The 15737-nt window shown below is 42.1% G+C and overlaps 1 protein-coding gene across 1 annotated transcript in view; it reads right to left on the bottom strand.

Moving 5' to 3' along the window:
- Positions 1–15737, bottom strand: part of ttn.2 (titin, tandem duplicate 2) — a gene marked incomplete at its 5' end in the record, with an annotated part of 181936 nt that overhangs the window by 101986 nt on the left and 64213 nt on the right. The window contains 17 exons of the mRNA XM_084545176.1: positions 413–457; positions 9078–9173; positions 9353–9478; positions 9652–9939; positions 10076–10282; positions 10553–10624; positions 10748–10828; positions 10960–11028; positions 11645–11716; positions 12070–12126; positions 13162–13215; positions 13382–13426; positions 13517–13573; positions 14523–14549; positions 14646–14723; positions 14812–15021; positions 15392–15652. Of these exons, the coding sequence (XP_084401302.1) occupies positions 413–457; positions 9078–9173; positions 9353–9478; positions 9652–9939; positions 10076–10282; positions 10553–10624; positions 10748–10828; positions 10960–11028; positions 11645–11716; positions 12070–12126; positions 13162–13215; positions 13382–13426; positions 13517–13573; positions 14523–14549; positions 14646–14723; positions 14812–15021; positions 15392–15652 (1845 nt within the window). The remainder of the gene's footprint in view (positions 1–412; positions 458–9077; positions 9174–9352; positions 9479–9651; positions 9940–10075; positions 10283–10552; positions 10625–10747; positions 10829–10959; positions 11029–11644; positions 11717–12069; positions 12127–13161; positions 13216–13381; positions 13427–13516; positions 13574–14522; positions 14550–14645; positions 14724–14811; positions 15022–15391; positions 15653–15737) is intronic.

Here is a 15737-nt window from a genome sequence, read left to right as displayed (position 1 = left end):
GCTTCTTTATGTGGAACCGACGGGATCTTCTTCAGCTTGATCATCTCCTGCTCTTCTTCCACTTCCCTTGTGACCCTGGTTGTTTTCTTCAAGGTGGGAATCTCAAACGTCCCCTCCTCCAACTGAACTTTACCTTTTTTATGCAGAACCGTTTCTGAGGCGGCAAAGATGTGATGTTACAACAACTTATACAACAAAATAAAATCATCAGTGATTTTATTATTTAGTTAATAGAGAACAAAACCAAAAGAGACGTACAAGTGGACAAAGACATACAGAAAAACATGGTGTTCTTAAGTGATTTTAGAATAATTATACAGAAATATGTATGTAGGGAACTGAAAGTCTGACTATGTCCAGGGGGTTGCTGTGTGGTGCATGTACTGCAGATGGCGGCGAGCGGTGCTCCTACCTTTCTTGACTCCTCCTGGTGCTTGGACAGGTCCCTTGGTTTCATCTAATACAAAAAGTATAAATCAGGAAGTTGTTAATTAAGTTGTGAAACTGGTCATGAGCAACAATGTCCCTGTTTTAACGGGTCGACCTTAAGGAACAGTGAGAATTAAAAACATTTAGATTAGCGAATAATCTAAAACAGAAGAATTAGACATGATGTAAAGCTGAGCAGCTCACTGTCACATGATTCAGTCCAGTAAACACAAGGAGCTCGAGTTTAGTTCAAGGACTAAAGGGTTTGTGTACTTTCTGGTTTTTCAAGTTTGGTTTTAGACTCAATTTTCAGCTTAAATGTTAAACCAGTAAATTTACCTTTGGTCCTTTAATCTACGAAACCAGAACTAAAGGAGAAACCAGTGGTTATTAGATTCATATGAAAGCACAAGTTTTTGTAGGTGAAGAAGAAGAAGAAGAAGAAGAAGAAGAAGAAGTTTCCATCAGTCAGTGATTTAAAATCTTTTCTGTTGGTCTAAATGGACCAGTGGTCACCATGGAGACTACCTCCTGGACCAGTGGTCACCATGGAGACTACTTCCTGGACCAGTGGTCACCATGGAGACTACTTCCTGGACCAGTGGTCACCATGGAGACTACTTCCTGCTTCATTCAAAGACAAGAAATCAGGAAATCTAGGTTTGTTTTTCCAATTTTTGTTTCTGGTTTTAAAATCAATCTTCAAATACCAGAAAGTTCTCGGACCCTAAAGGTCAATGCTAAGACACATTCAGGACAAACAGACACACTGCAGCACGGTAGGGTCACAGTGACCCACATGAGACAGACTGAGGATCAGCAACTGGTTAATAAGATGTGAAAAATAAGACGTGTCCTCGTCAGTCTACCTGTCTCAGGAGATATCTTTTCTACCAGCTTTGGTTTGTCTTCTTCTACAGCGACCACCTTGGTTGGCTCTTCAGCCTTCTCAACGGGCTTGGTCACTTCAAGTACAAAAAAGAGGAAACTAAAGTTTTTAAAATCTTCTCAAAAAGAAAATGTTAGTAGGAATTCTTCCAGAATCCTCATCTGGATACCTGGTTTAGTTTCTTCTGTCTTCTCCAACTTAGTTTTGTCTTGAACTTTTACAGCAGCCTTCGCTTTGAGCTCTTAAAGTACAAAGTTTAAAACAAGATCAACAGACACAACTAAAATCATTTCATCACCAAAAACAACCAGGGCACCTGGTTTGATTTCTTTTTTGCTGAAGAGTTACATTCTTTTGCGAATGCCTCAAAACACACAGACACAAAGAGGTCTAAAGAAGACGCCGGGTACCTTCTGGAGGAGAGGCTTTCTTTACCGCCGGCTCTTTGACTTGTGGCGGCGACTCCTTCTCCTTCACGGGAACTTGGAAATGAAAGGACAGGGCAGTCAGAGTCTGCCTAAGAATGATGGGGTGAGCACTGAACCATGCAAAGACAAATAACAGAGATGACAAAGAAAAAACAGAGAGAAACAGATTCCTATGAAAATATAGTGGATGGACACAACAAACAGTGAGGGAAACCCAACAAACGACCGTTTAGAGATCGAGTGATGGTTCCTCATCGTGAGAAGAGTTGGTGCCCAAACAGAATGAGTGATGTGACTGATCCTGGTGATGATGAAGAGGTGCTCGACGAGATCAAAAACACGTGACAGATATTTTCCCTCGATACCTCTGGAAGCTTCTCGAAGGAAGAAGACATTTTCTTTTCCTTCAGCTTCCTCCTCCTTCGTCCTGGTTTCTGTTCCAGGAGGAGATCTGCATCGAACCACAGCTTCTGGTTGCCTCTTCTCGTTGGCGTGTTGTGGAGCGTCTATTTTTAAGTCGCTGGCCTTTTTCTCAACCTTCATTTTATCTGTTACTGACGGTTTTATGCTCGTAGTTTCATCAACACTAGCTTCTAATCTGTAGTTTTTGTGAATCTTTACCCCTTCATCAACATCAACTTCCTCACGTCTTCCCGTTATTTTAATTAACTGCTCCCCTCTATTTAGTTCTTTTTTAATCGATTTTTTCTGTGTTTCTTCTTCGTTGGTGTCTATTTTAGCCTTTAACATGCTTGCTCTGGTAGTTTCTACAGGTGATTCTCTAGATGTGACTTCAGGTGCAGGAGTTAACGCTGCTTTAGATTCAGTGTGATCTTGCTCTATTCTTGTTCTTTCATTGAGACTAACTGTATCTGTATCAGCTTTAACTGCATCTACCTGGGACTGGATTTCTAATTTATCACGTTCAGTATCTCCTCTTTCAAGTACTTCAACCTTTGACTTGCTTTCTTCTACTAATTTGTCTAATTTGTCTGTATGTCTTGATGTAACATCTATGACCTGATCAGGGGACATAAAAATATCTGATATATTTTCCTCTTTTGTAGTCAGTGGTTTTTCAGATGTGACATCCATGACAGGCGTCCTCGAGGCTTTTCTTTCTGTTTGTTGCTGATTTGTGTCAAAACATGAAGAACCGCTTGTTGGTATTTTAGATTCATCAGCTGTTAACTGACTTGTTGACGCTTCTATTAACTGAGTATCTCTCTCTGCCATCTCTTTCTTTATCATTTCCTCTCTGGGCTCTGGACTCTGTGATTCATAAATTGTCTCTGTCCTTGATGAAACATCTTTCACCATCTCATCAGCGATGGTAAATCTCTGAACACTGACCGATTCCAAGTCGCCCTCTCTAGTTATGAGATGTTTTTCAGACGCTACCTCCATCGCTGGTGCAACAGAAAACCTTTGTTGAAGCTGCTCCTGTCGTGTTTCTGTTAAATCTAATGGACGAACTCGTCCATATTCATCTTTAACTGACATTATCTTGGGTCTGACTTCTTGGAGGGTCTTTTTTGTTGTCTGTCCTTTGTCTTTGAATGTTTCAGGTTTCTCTGCGTGAACGTCTTTAATCTTAGTTTCAGTTTGAGTTTGCTCTGGCCTGTGTTTTGTCTCTTCAGCTGGAACTAACGTGGACGTCTCACCCTCAGTTATTGGTTTTTCTGGAGCTTCAAGCTCCAAAGTGTCTTGATGTTTCACTGCAGCTCTGGACTCACTTTCGATTTCTTTTTCAGGAAGCTTTTCTCTAACATTTAGATCTACTTCTGACTTGACTTGTTGTGTTGTGTCCTTTAGAGACTCTTGTGTCTGATTCAGTGCTGTGACGTATCTCTGGTAAGTGTCTGATTTTACGTCGCCGTCTTTCGCTGTCTCTGATCTTTCAGATGCTACCTCCATGGTGGAGGCAACAGAAAACCTTTCAACTCGATCCTGTCTTGTTTCTGTGAAATCTAACGGACAAACTTGTCCATATTCATCTTTTAGAATGACTGTTCTGGACGGCAGCTCCTCGAGAGAGACTTTCTGAGTTGTGTCCAACCTCTGGCCTTTCTGTCTGACAGAGTATAATTTCTCTTCAGGTAGATCGTCTGATGTTTCCTCAAACTGCTGCCGTCCTTCTGTTGCTTCTTTCTTTTGTAGAATTTGATCTGAATCTTTTCTCTCTACCTGTTTCTTTGTTGTTGTGACTTTCATTTCAGGGGAAACGGTTGCCATGGTTTCTGTTTCTGCTGTGGTGGTTTTATCCATCACGTTGACCTCCTCTGCTCCTGAAGGCTTTCCTTTACCGTCATGTTTCTCCAGTTGATCTTTTAATGTGTGTTTCTTGGTCTCCGTCTGTTTGTCTCCATCTTTTACAGCCTGATGTTTTGCAGATGAAACCATCGAAGGCATCGCTGAAGACTTTCCTTTAACTTGTTCTTGTCCTTTTCCTTCGCACATTGTAAAACCAGAATCAACTCTAACTGTCTTGGGCTGAATCTCTTCAGCTGTTTGTTCTTCTGGTGGTTTCTTCCGTAATGTCGTAATCGAATCCTTTTCTCCAGATTTTTCTTGACTTGTTGGTGGGGGACATGTCTCACCTTTATCTTTATCTGCTTCAAATGGAATCTCCTGAGTTTCAGCTAGTTTCAAAGACATTTCTTCCATTTGACGCTGAAGAGAAGCATCTCTTGAGTCTTTCTCTGTATCTCCTATCTTTCTCTGGATCATTTCTGTCTTTACAGACTGACTCATGTCTCTAGTTCCTGTTCTTTTAGCTTCAGGATATTTCTCTGGATCATCACATTCTGCTGAAGAACTTTCTGAAGTCACGCTCTCAATTTGTTCTTGTCTTTTTAGGGTTTTCTTTTCAACGGGAGCTGCACTTTTAGTTTTTGCCAAGTTTGACTCAATTTCTCCAGGTTCAGCCACTTCCTTCTGTCTTGTTTTTTGATCTCCAGAAACTTTTTCTTGACTATCTTGCTCTGAAGATCCTTCAGACATCACATTGTGCTCTACCACATCTGAGACTTTTCTTTCTTTTACCATTGATTTAGTCAACTCTTCAAAGGGACCTTTAACATGGACACTTTCTTCTCCAATCTCAGCAGACGTTTGGTTTTTCTTCTGGGTTTCCTCTGGAGGGCCGTGTACTTCACATATGTCCTCATGAACTCCTGTCATGAAGGACTTTCTTTGGTCCTTCGTCTCTTCCATCAGTTTCACTTCTTCGTTTTTAACCGTTGTAACGTTTGACTTCTTTAAGCCAACACAAATTTCTTCATGTTCGACTAAAGTTTGCCTTTTATCTTCTAAGTCTCTGTCTGATGCCTTTCTTTCAGGTTGTTTGTGTGTTTTCTCTTTAGTCTGGATGTTGATACCTTCAGCTTTGGTAAGGGCAGAAAGCTCCACTGGAACTACATCCTCTGCTTCAGTTGTTTTCAGAGCTTCAGTGGTTTCAGTTTCTTTTTCTGTTGGTGGTGTCTTTATCTTTGCAGAAATGTCTTCTACTTTTTCTAGTTTGTCTCCTGCAGGTTGGATTTGTGTTCTCAGTGATTCTTCTAGTTTGGATTCTTCCTGGTCAGTTTTACTTCGGATGTTCTGTTTTGGAGGTACCGCTTTCTTTTGAGGAAACATCTCTGGTTTTCCTGAAAGCTCCTTCCTGTCTGTTTTCTGTTCTTCGTGGAGAATAAACTCTCTGACGTTTGACTGAACTTCGATGTTTTCAGTCTTGGATGTTAGGCCTTCAGGCCCCTGAGTTGTGGCTAACATTGGTGTCCTTTCCTTTTTGGGAGATCCTCCGTCTCTTAGTTCCTGTCTGAATTTTATCTCCTCGGTTGGTTTGGTCCTTTGTTCTTTTGCACTAACTTGGACAAACTGGTCTTCATCCTCAACTGCTGTTTGGCGTCTCACTTTCAGAGCGGTGTCTTTCTTTCGAGTCCTGCTCTCTGAGGTGATTTCAGCGTTCTGAATGTCTTCATTGATGGTTTCTGGATGTTTGACAGAAGTCTCCTTTCCTTCCTGTTCTGCTTGTTTATTGTCCTGGTCTTTCACTGTGTCTGTTTGAAACCTCTCAAACTCTAAACCTTCTGTTTTATCCACAGGCTCTTCTTCCTGCTTTGTTGCTTGGATTTCCTCACCAAGATGTTTTTCCTGCACTAAATCTTTGACGTCTTTCTCTTTGATAACTTTTATCTCTGGTTTCTTGTCTAAAGTTTTCCGTTTCAAAGACTGGGCTCTTTCAGTTTGTATTTCTGTTTCTGGAATACCTTTAGACTGTGCATCTGTCTCCTGTCTATCTGGTCTCTTAATCAATGTTCTCTGTTCCGTCTCTGAAGAGACGTCTTCGACCTTTCTAGGTTTAGGAGACACCTTTTCTATTGGTTTAAGAAGCTCAGAAGAACCAGGCATTTCAACATTTATAGCGTTTACAGGTTTCTCTTCACTATCAGGTTGTTCCTGATGTATTTGATCAGATTTTCTTTCACTACTTTGAGGAATTGCCTTTTGTTCTTCAGCATCTTTCTTAACGTCTTTTAATTCTGTTTGAGAATCAGTTTTTTGGACAACAGAGAACTCTTCAGGTATTTGTTCTGTAGGTTTAACTCTTGACTCACTTCCTGTCACGATGAGTTTTTTTTTAGTTTTGATGACTCTCGTCTTTAAACCGTCAGTAACAGATAGATCAGACCTTATTTCAGTCTCTCCCATGAAAACCTCTTCTAGCACTATAGATTTAATTGCCTCTTCTTCGTCATATCGGTTTGTCTCTGCTGACGTTAAATCTGTCGGGATCTTCTGAGCTCCCGCTCGCTTCTCATCCTTTAATCGAAGGCTGACGGCAACTTGAGGTCAGAAAATGTTAAGACGTGAAGAGAAAGCACCATGAAGCGGTGCCAAGAGATTAGAAAAAAACGACAAAACACAGACACAAACATTTGTTGTTAAAGGAGATAATTAGAGGTAAGAAGAGGAGAATGTGCCGCCGTTGTACCTCGCTCTGGTTTCTCTTCTTTTGTTTCAACACTGGTGGGAATCTCCTCGGACTCGGCTTCAGGTTCTTTAAAGAATAATTAGTTTGTGATCAATAAAAGAACAGGAAGAAAGAGTTTAGCACCTTAAAAACAAAGACCGACACAATGACCATGGATGTGAAATGAAGAGATGAGTGGAGGCTGATCACGACTGAAACTAAAATGATTGTGGTGGTTTCTCCTCAAAAACAACAAAGAGTGAATGAGTCAAACAGATGAAGATGAAGATGAAGATGAGGTCAGAGTTTCTCTCAGTACCTCTGGACGTCGTCTCTGAGGAAATCCTTCTTTTCTTTTCTGGTTTTATCTGAACTCTTTCCTTCATTAAAAGTTCTTCTTGTGTCTCTCCAGCATGGACAGCCTCCTCCTCCTTCTCAGAAACAAACTCTTGTTCGATCACTTGTGGCTTCCTGAGCTCGATATCTGTCACCGACTCTTTGTTTTCTACCTTTGCCTCTATTTTAGCTTTAGGTTTTTCTGCAGCTTTCTCTTTTTTTGGTTCAATTATTTCCTCATATTTAACCTTCTCATCTTGTTTCTTCACAGACGCTTTATCTGAGTCAGTTTCCTCTTTCCTTCTCTCGGCATCAGCTTCCATTTTAACCTGAGTCTGAATCACTGCTGTCGACTTTTCTTTAACTTTTACTTCTTTCTGAGTGACTGTGATTTCAGTGCTGCTGTATTTTTCATGTGGAGTAACTGGTGAAACCTCCAACCTTTCAGTCTGTTTGTCTTTAACTGGTGCAGGTTTGGTTTCATCTGCTAATGTGGGATCTTCTACTGAAAGCCTTTCTGCCTCACGTCTCTCTTTTCTTTCTGATTGGACCATTATCTCTCTACTTCCTGCTTTAGAAGTGTCCTCTCGACATCTTTGTCCTGTGCTGTCTTTCCTCTCATCTGAAATCTCCTCACTTGTCTCTTTTGTTTTTTCATCTTGCAGCATCGTGATCTCCAGTTCAGACTCAGTTTTGAGGATGACTCTGGTTTCTTTCCTCTGTTTAGAGTCGGTAACAGATATCGAGCCTCTCAGTTCAGACGTTTCATCTCTCTGCTTTAGGACGTCTAATAAAACTATTGCTTCGCATAGAGGAGACGCTTCATCTTCAGTCTTCTGAGCTGCTTTCCTTCGCTCGCTCTCGACAAGACTTGAAGCCACTGGACGTTTTAAGAAGAAGAAGAAGAAGAGGCGTCATGCGGCGGCGCCAAGAGGTGAGGACAAAACACACAGACAAGCATCAGTGTTAGGAGACGACACACACATCAAGAAGCTTGATAATGATCCACAGCAGATGCATCATCATCAAGAGTTAAAGATTAAGCATCCATCTTGTTTCCAGATGGTCGGTACCTTTTTGATCCGGTTTAGCGTCGGAGGGAAGAATCTTCTCAGTCTGCTTCACTTTTATTTAAAGAATGTTTTTAATCCAAGACGGTGATTGAAGAGAAGTTTTTAAAAGAAGAAGATTCAGACAGTTAACAAACACACAGACATGGAAGAGGTTATAAAACTCTGAAGAAGAAGTTTAAGAATAAAGTCCATAAACATCAGGTCACATGATCAGACGTCTAAAGTCTAAACCAGCACTGCAAAGAGATAAAGAGTTGAGTTCTGCCTCAGCTGTACCTTTAGGAAGAACTTCTTCAGTCTTCTTCTTCTCTGGTGGTTTTACAGAAACTGTTTTATCTTCAGGAACCTCTGGTTGCTTCTTTGACACCTGTTCAGGTTTAAACTCTTCAACAGGAGCAGAAACCTGAGGCTTCGTCTCTTTCACCTTCTGAGGAACCTGAGGAACCTCAGGTGTTCTTTTTGATACTTCCTCTGGTCGTTGTCTATCAGCCGCTGGTTCTTCCTTCAGCTCAGTCTTCCTTGGACGCTGTCTGTCAGGTACTGTTTCTGGTATTTTGTCAGGGATCCTCTGAGGTTCAGTCACGACTGCCTCATCAAACTTCTTCTGAGTTTCTGTTTCAGACAGATCTTCAGGTTTGGGCTTCAACACTTTAAGAGGTTTTGAGACAGAAACACGACCGTAAAGAGCAGATCACTGTGCTGACGCACCAGTAAACGGGGAGTCATTTACTGACATTATATTCATAGTCATTAAAGAAGGTTCTGTCTCTGGAGAACAAAACAATCTGTTAAAGTCTGGTTGTTTGAGTTCTGTGGAGATCTTGTCCACATGGGGGTGCCAGTGGAACATTTATGAATAGAAATCATCTGATTTAGTTCTATATGTATCTTATCATTTCATATGAAGATGAATAACTGGAGTAACCTGCCAGTTTAAATGGATCCAGTACCTTTCTCTGTCTTTGGTTCTTCTTTGGGAGGAACAACAGCAGGTTCTACTTTCTTGGCTGCTTTCAGACGCTCTGGGGTTTTTTCCTCCACAGAAACTTTAAAGAGTTCATTCAAATATATTAGAAGCTTTTCAACGAGCTCAAACTGAAGAGTGTTAGAGATAAATGTTAATCACTCTACTGAGTGTACGACAAACACAATGTGCAGCCCCATCGTCAGAGAACACAGAGTTTAAGAGGTTTTAGTTTGAGACGGCCGACGGAGCCTCAGGTACCTTTAACGGCCGAAGGCTTCTTCTGTGGTGCCTCCTCTTCTCTCTCCACCTTTTGAGAGGGTGGAGGTGGAGGTGGAGGTGGAGTTGGAGGAGCGACCACCTCCTTCTGTGTCGGTGCTTTGGGTACTTTAAAAGAATGTTTATCATTATTATTTAAAAGTCAAACCAACAACTCTCTGAGGTTAAAGAATTAAGACGTTTGCTTCCACAAACACAAACTAATCTAGACACACAGAGGATGAGTCAGTTAAAGAAGACACCAAAAGATCAGAGCTGCAGCTCAGCCTCACGTTTTATACCTTTCTTCTGAGGTTCCTGTGGTGTTGGTTCTGGTTTGGTCTTTGGAGGTTCTGGTTTGGTCTTTGGAGGTTGTGGTTTGGACACCGCTGGCTCTGGCGCTTCAGGTTTCTTCACCACGGCTTCAGGTTTAGGAGGCTCTGGTTTCCGGACTTCTGGTTTGGGCTTTTCTGGTTCTTCTTTCTGTTTTTCTGGTTCAGGCTTTGGTTTTGGTTTTTCTGGTTCTGGCTTGATTAGTGGAGCTTCAGGCTTGGTCTTTACTGGTTCTGGTTTGGAAGCCTCTTCGGGGACTTAAAGCAACATTCAGAGGGTTAAGATACAGTCAAAGATTCGCTTCCACACTTGAAGCTCAGTAACTTATCTCTAACATTTTCAGACAAACTCACAAAGTTGGACTCAACACACACAAAAAAAAGCCGGAAGTACCTTTGGACGGGGGCGACGCCGGCTTCTTTACCGGTGCCGGCTTGGCTTCAGCCTCCGGCTCAACCTTAGCTGCAGGTTTAGCTTCAGCTTTGGGGGCAGCTGTAGCTTTAGGCTTTGGTTCAGGTTCAGCCTTGGGCTTGGCTTCAGGCTCAGGCTTAGCTGCAGGAACCTTTTTCGTCTCTGCTGGTGCCTGAGGCTTGGGCTCATCTTCAAGTAGGTAACAGACATTAGCTCATGTTAACATGAAGTCAAGGTAGCGTCTAAAATTCATCAAGAAGTGCTTGAAAGAATGAGAAGACACTCAACAGACAGACATACAATGGGTGAAATTAGAACAATTACGACACAGGAAACAGAACAAGACAAACGCTAAGAGGGGAGGAGCTTGGTGGGTTTTTAGAAGCTGGGGTGTAGAAGCTTGGTGGAAGCGAGGACATGAAGCTAACACGGAGACAAACAGGACAAACAAGGAAGTACCTTTCTTTGGCACTCCTGGCTTCTCGGCCGGCGGCGAAGGAGCAACCTCTGGCTTCTTAACATCCTCTGGTTCTTTTAAGATACATTCAAACACACGATGAACTCAACAAACAGAAGAGAACCAAACAAGAACATGGTTCAAACTACGCTCTTAGTATTACAAGACGAGAGATGATAGCAATCAGACGTCTCTACCTTTACGAGCAGGAAGTTCTTTCTTCTCTGGGACTGAAACTACAGGAACTTTTTCCTCCACCGGCTTCTTGGCCTCCGGGGCTTCAGGGTTTCAATAAAAGTATTACATTTACACGACACAGAGACATTAAGGGAGATTATGAAGCCAAAGATCACACAGACACAAAGACATTAATGGATAAACTGCTACAACAGCAGAGCTTTGCCGGTACCTTTAGGAGGAGACGGCTCCTTCACTGCTGGCGTCGGCTTCTCTTCAGGCTTTTTCTCAACGTGGGGAACTTAATGGTGTTAGCATCACAAGCCACGAAGAAGAAGATAAGAAGACGGAAAGAATAGAGAGACAACGTGGTATCACATCACTGAACATAGACGCCACAAAGACCAAACACCTGAGGACCTCAGAGAGATGTCTGCTGAATAACCTGATGTTTCATCAGTGTGACGGATGACTGCTGATCTGGTCACGCCCTTTTATTCAGACTTACTGGAAAGACGTGTCCACAATATTCTCATAAGTCTTTGGTTCTAGCATTGACACAACGTTCACATGTCTCTATACTGGACAAATACCTGACGGGGCCTGGAACAAACAACCTACTGCTTTTCTGCTTCTTTAACCATAAACACAGACGCTGAGTGACGCTGCTACGTAGCCTGGACAGCCTCCGGCCTCTAGAGCCTCCCATGACCTCTGTTCTGACTTTTGTTCAGTTTCATGTCCAATTAAAATGTCTCTAAATAAATACACAACCAGCCAGGTTAAGACTTTAAAATTTCAGTCTCAGACTCAATCTACTGAACAATATTTCTGTGAAATATGAAATATTGTGTGACGGAGTGATGCCAACCATCTCCAGGAGGACAGTACAGTAAAGACGTCCAGCTCTGTCCTACCTTTTGTTGGGATTTCTTCTCTCATTTCAACTTTCTTGGTCTCCACTGTCTCCTCGATGGGAACTCTGACAGCTGGTTGGAAAGAAACACATGAACAGAGTCAAGATCAGCGTCACTGTGACTTTAGAAATGAACCATGTCTGACGGTTTAGTGTGAACAGCTTATTTTCAGAGCTCCTAGAAAAGTAGAAACACACCACAGACCAGTTAGAGGTCAATGTTTTAGAAGATACAACCCAAAGACAAACACTCTGACCTACGACCGCCGTTAAGGAACTAAAAGAGATTAATAAGAAGAAAAAAGATTAAAAAGGACGACAGACAGACAGACAGACAGACAGACAGAAGCCTGGTTTAGAAGTAAAGACAAACGTTAAGAGGACGCCATGTTTAAGAGCAACGTCCTTCCTGTGTTACTGTGATACCTGTGGACGTGGACACCTGCTGCGTTATTGTCTCCTCTGTCCAACTCTGATACTCCACTGAAGTGGGACGGAGGACAACAAAGACGAGTGAGGAAAACAGTCCCTGACAAAAAACTACTCATGACGTCATTTCAGGTTTAACAAAGATGCCGTCTGAGAGCAGCTTGTAGTCGTCTCTCAGCCAATAAAAAGACCCGACACTAGAGTGTGAAGCTGTGAGACATCTGCTGGTGAAAACAGGAACTGAACCTTCTTTACACCAGAATCCACCTGATGTTCTGGTTCTGTTGGTGGCTACATTAGCACCAACGGCTAGCTCCAAGCAGTTACTAGTACCCTGGATAACTGTTTGTTGCTAGTTTAACCTGAGCAATAAACACCTGGTTTCCAAAACAGCTAGCATGACCTTATATATGTTAAGACCTAACATTACACCTAGCATGAAGCTGCAGCTACCATAACATCGCTAACATGTTATCAGTTGGTGGCTACATTAGTACCAACGTTTAGCTCCAAGCAGCTAACAGGTCACTGCTAGCTTAACGTTAGCAGGCACCAAACATTCTTCAGACCAGCTAGCGATCCTTTGATTCACCTGGAGCAAACATAATGCTGCAGCTACCAGACCCAAACAGGAACCTACAATAAAAGTCCTTTCAAAATAAAATGTCATCACCTTGCTTGTTTTAGTTGTTTAAAGGAGACATGTTGTTCATCAGCAGATATCAGACTACAACCAGATCTAATGTCTTTTATTCTCCAGATGGACTTTGACTGAAATGACGTCTTGAGGTTAGTGAGTCTGATGAAGACGAAGAGTGAAAAACAACAGAAACAAGTGAAGTCGACAGGACAAAGACGAACGAGGTGATGATGATGAACGTGAGCAGCAGATGTGGGTAAATACACATCATTAAGAAGAATAAACCTGCAGCCTTCAGACGTAAACTTTAATGTTAACAAGGTTTTTAAAAGCCAGATTATCTTCGCTGCAGTTCAGTCTAAATCAGACTCAGTTTATTTTTTCCCAGATCTGCTCAGATGTTTGATGGAGAGGATGAAGAGGATGAAGCGAATAAAGTGGTGTTGTACCTCTCTGCTCCACCTCCACCTCTTCTTCATAGTGATACGAATATTCAGCTGATTCTTGAGAAAACAAAAACGGATTTTTTGTTGTGAACAAAGACGAACGATTAGTTGAATTGTTGATGAGTTCATGAGTAAAACCAGAGAAATAATCTGAATCAGTTTCACTGTTAAATGTTAAAGCTGGGGTAGATGTGAGCAGACCAAGGACAACAACAGTAAATACCTTTATGTTTAATCTCTTCCTCATACTGATAGAACTCAGCAGATTCTTTAGGAGACAAAAACACGTCCAGACGTTAATCTACAGTCGGACTTTAAGATGGCGCTGATCTAAAACCCATGATCTCCTGAATCTTACCTTGGATCGCCGCTGACGAAGGCATTTCAGGCCTCTGAACTGAGGAGTCTGGGATATCTACAGGATACGGGATCATGTTCAAACCGAAACCAAAACATTTATTTTGACAGATATATACAACTATAATCTGAGCAGTGTTAGAAGAAGATCACCGTATTAATGGTTATTTATCCAAAACAGGACATTTTAGAAAACCCTCTTGCTTCAGCTTCAGAGATTTGTGCTGAGGTCAAACTCAAGATGGAACTGATTTGTGACAAACACGCTGCTGTTATAGGAGCAAAAAACACAAACAGCTAGCATAACACTGCAGCTAACATAATATCATCTACATGACGCTAACCTATTAGCTGCTGGTGGCTACACTGCCGCCAACAGTTAGCTCCAAGCAGCTACTAGCACAGTGGATAACTGTTTGTGAACCAAACCAGCTAGCATAACTTTGCGCATGCTATGAGCTAACATAACAACTACCTGTATGCTTTAGCTACCAAAATATCATCTACATGATGCTAACCTATTATAAGTTGGTAGTTAATATGCTATTAGCTAACATAACAGCTAACATAATGAAACCACCACAATATTGTCCACATGATGCTAACCTGACAGTAGTGGCAACAGTTAGCTCCATGCAGCTACCAGTACAGTGGATAACAGTGGGCTGTATTTTAACTATAACTATTCAGACAGGAAGCTACAATAAAAGTCCTTTCAAAATAAGAAGATAAACTGTTTTAATGAAATACTCTAACATATGCTAATAGTTTGAAGCTGCTGTGCCATCAGAGAACTACAAGCACTTAGCATCTGTTTGTACTTTCAGTCAACTGCCCACAGCTATTTGGGAATTTGGATTATAAAGCTCCATGCTAAGCTAAGCTAAGCTAAGCTAAGACAATGAAAGGAAATGGCACATATTGGACTCTGGTGAACAACAAGAGGACTTCCAACAATGTTCCTGACCGATTAGATCTGTAGACGACCTAGAAGACAGAATACTCACCGATGGGAACCATTGCTAATTCAATTTCTGTGAAAAGGGGAAGAGTGAAGAACGCGTTAAACACTGAAACAGAAAACAGCTGAAACACAAACATAGAAGATGTCACCTGACTAGGAACTGTACCTTTGCCAGATAAATAAAGCTCAGCTGTGCTCTTAGCCTCTCCTCGGGGCTCCAACCTCACAATCACTGAGTACACGCCTACATGGGATTAGTAATGAAGACGTTTAACACTCAAGGCATCAGAAACAGTCTACAGGGCTCTGCGGCTCGATGTCGCTCTACACACCTTCATCTTCGATGGTCACATTTCTTATGACCATGAAATGTCTTCGGCCCTCGCTTCGGAAGTTGTACTTAGGGCTCTCTTTCAGTTCCCAGGTGTCTTTGTACCACGACACGATAGCGTTGTCAAAGGACACCTCGCACTCGAAGGTGGCTGACTGGCGTTCGTTGACTTCAACGTTGTGGATGCGTTTGGTGAAATGAATTTGTTCAGCTAAAACAGATACAGACGTGAGTGGGTCAAGATGTTTGGTACGACAGTAACTGAATGGTAGTTTGTCATCGACACAACATCCACATGGTTAGAGGAATGTTTATGGGATGGTTATGACGCCGGTTGTTGTTGTCGGTGGATTTGAGTCGATATGAAACGACAATGAATGAGATGACGGACGCTTTGTTTTTTGCGAGATAATCGTGAAGAAGGTTAAAACAGATGAAGACAAATCCCAGAAGAAAGAGAAAAAAAGAGAAGTCCAAATCTCCAGCGTTAGTCTCAGAGTTTGATGAGTCGAAAGAGGTTAGTAGGCGGTGAGAGCATCCACCACGTCTACAAGGTAGCAGGAAGGCTTCCAGGTACAAACCTTCCACCCACAGGTCGGCCGAGGACTCCAGGTCCTGGTATCTGCAGGAGTATCTGCCCTGGTCTTCAGGCTTCAGGTCTCTGATCAGAAGCTTCTGAACCTTGTGTTTCACCTCGGACGTGAACCTGCCCTTCATCTCTAACTGCTTCCCGTTTCTAAACCACTGAGCCTCTACGTTAGGGATGGACAACTGACAGGACAGAGAACATGACTGGCCTTCCTTACCCGCTGTGTCCTGCAGGTGCTTCTCAACCTCTGGCTCTGAAAGACAAAGCAAGATGAACATGAATCATCTGAATGAGTCATCTGAATGAGTCATCTGAATCATCTGAATGAGTCATCTGAA

Source organism: Chelon labrosus, assembly GCF_963514085.1.
Source record: "Chelon labrosus genome assembly, chromosome: 5".
NCBI lineage: Eukaryota > Metazoa > Chordata > Actinopteri > Mugiliformes > Mugilidae > Chelon > Chelon labrosus.
Note: the sequence above shows the minus strand (reverse complement) of the source record. Positions and strands in the feature narration are given on the sequence as shown.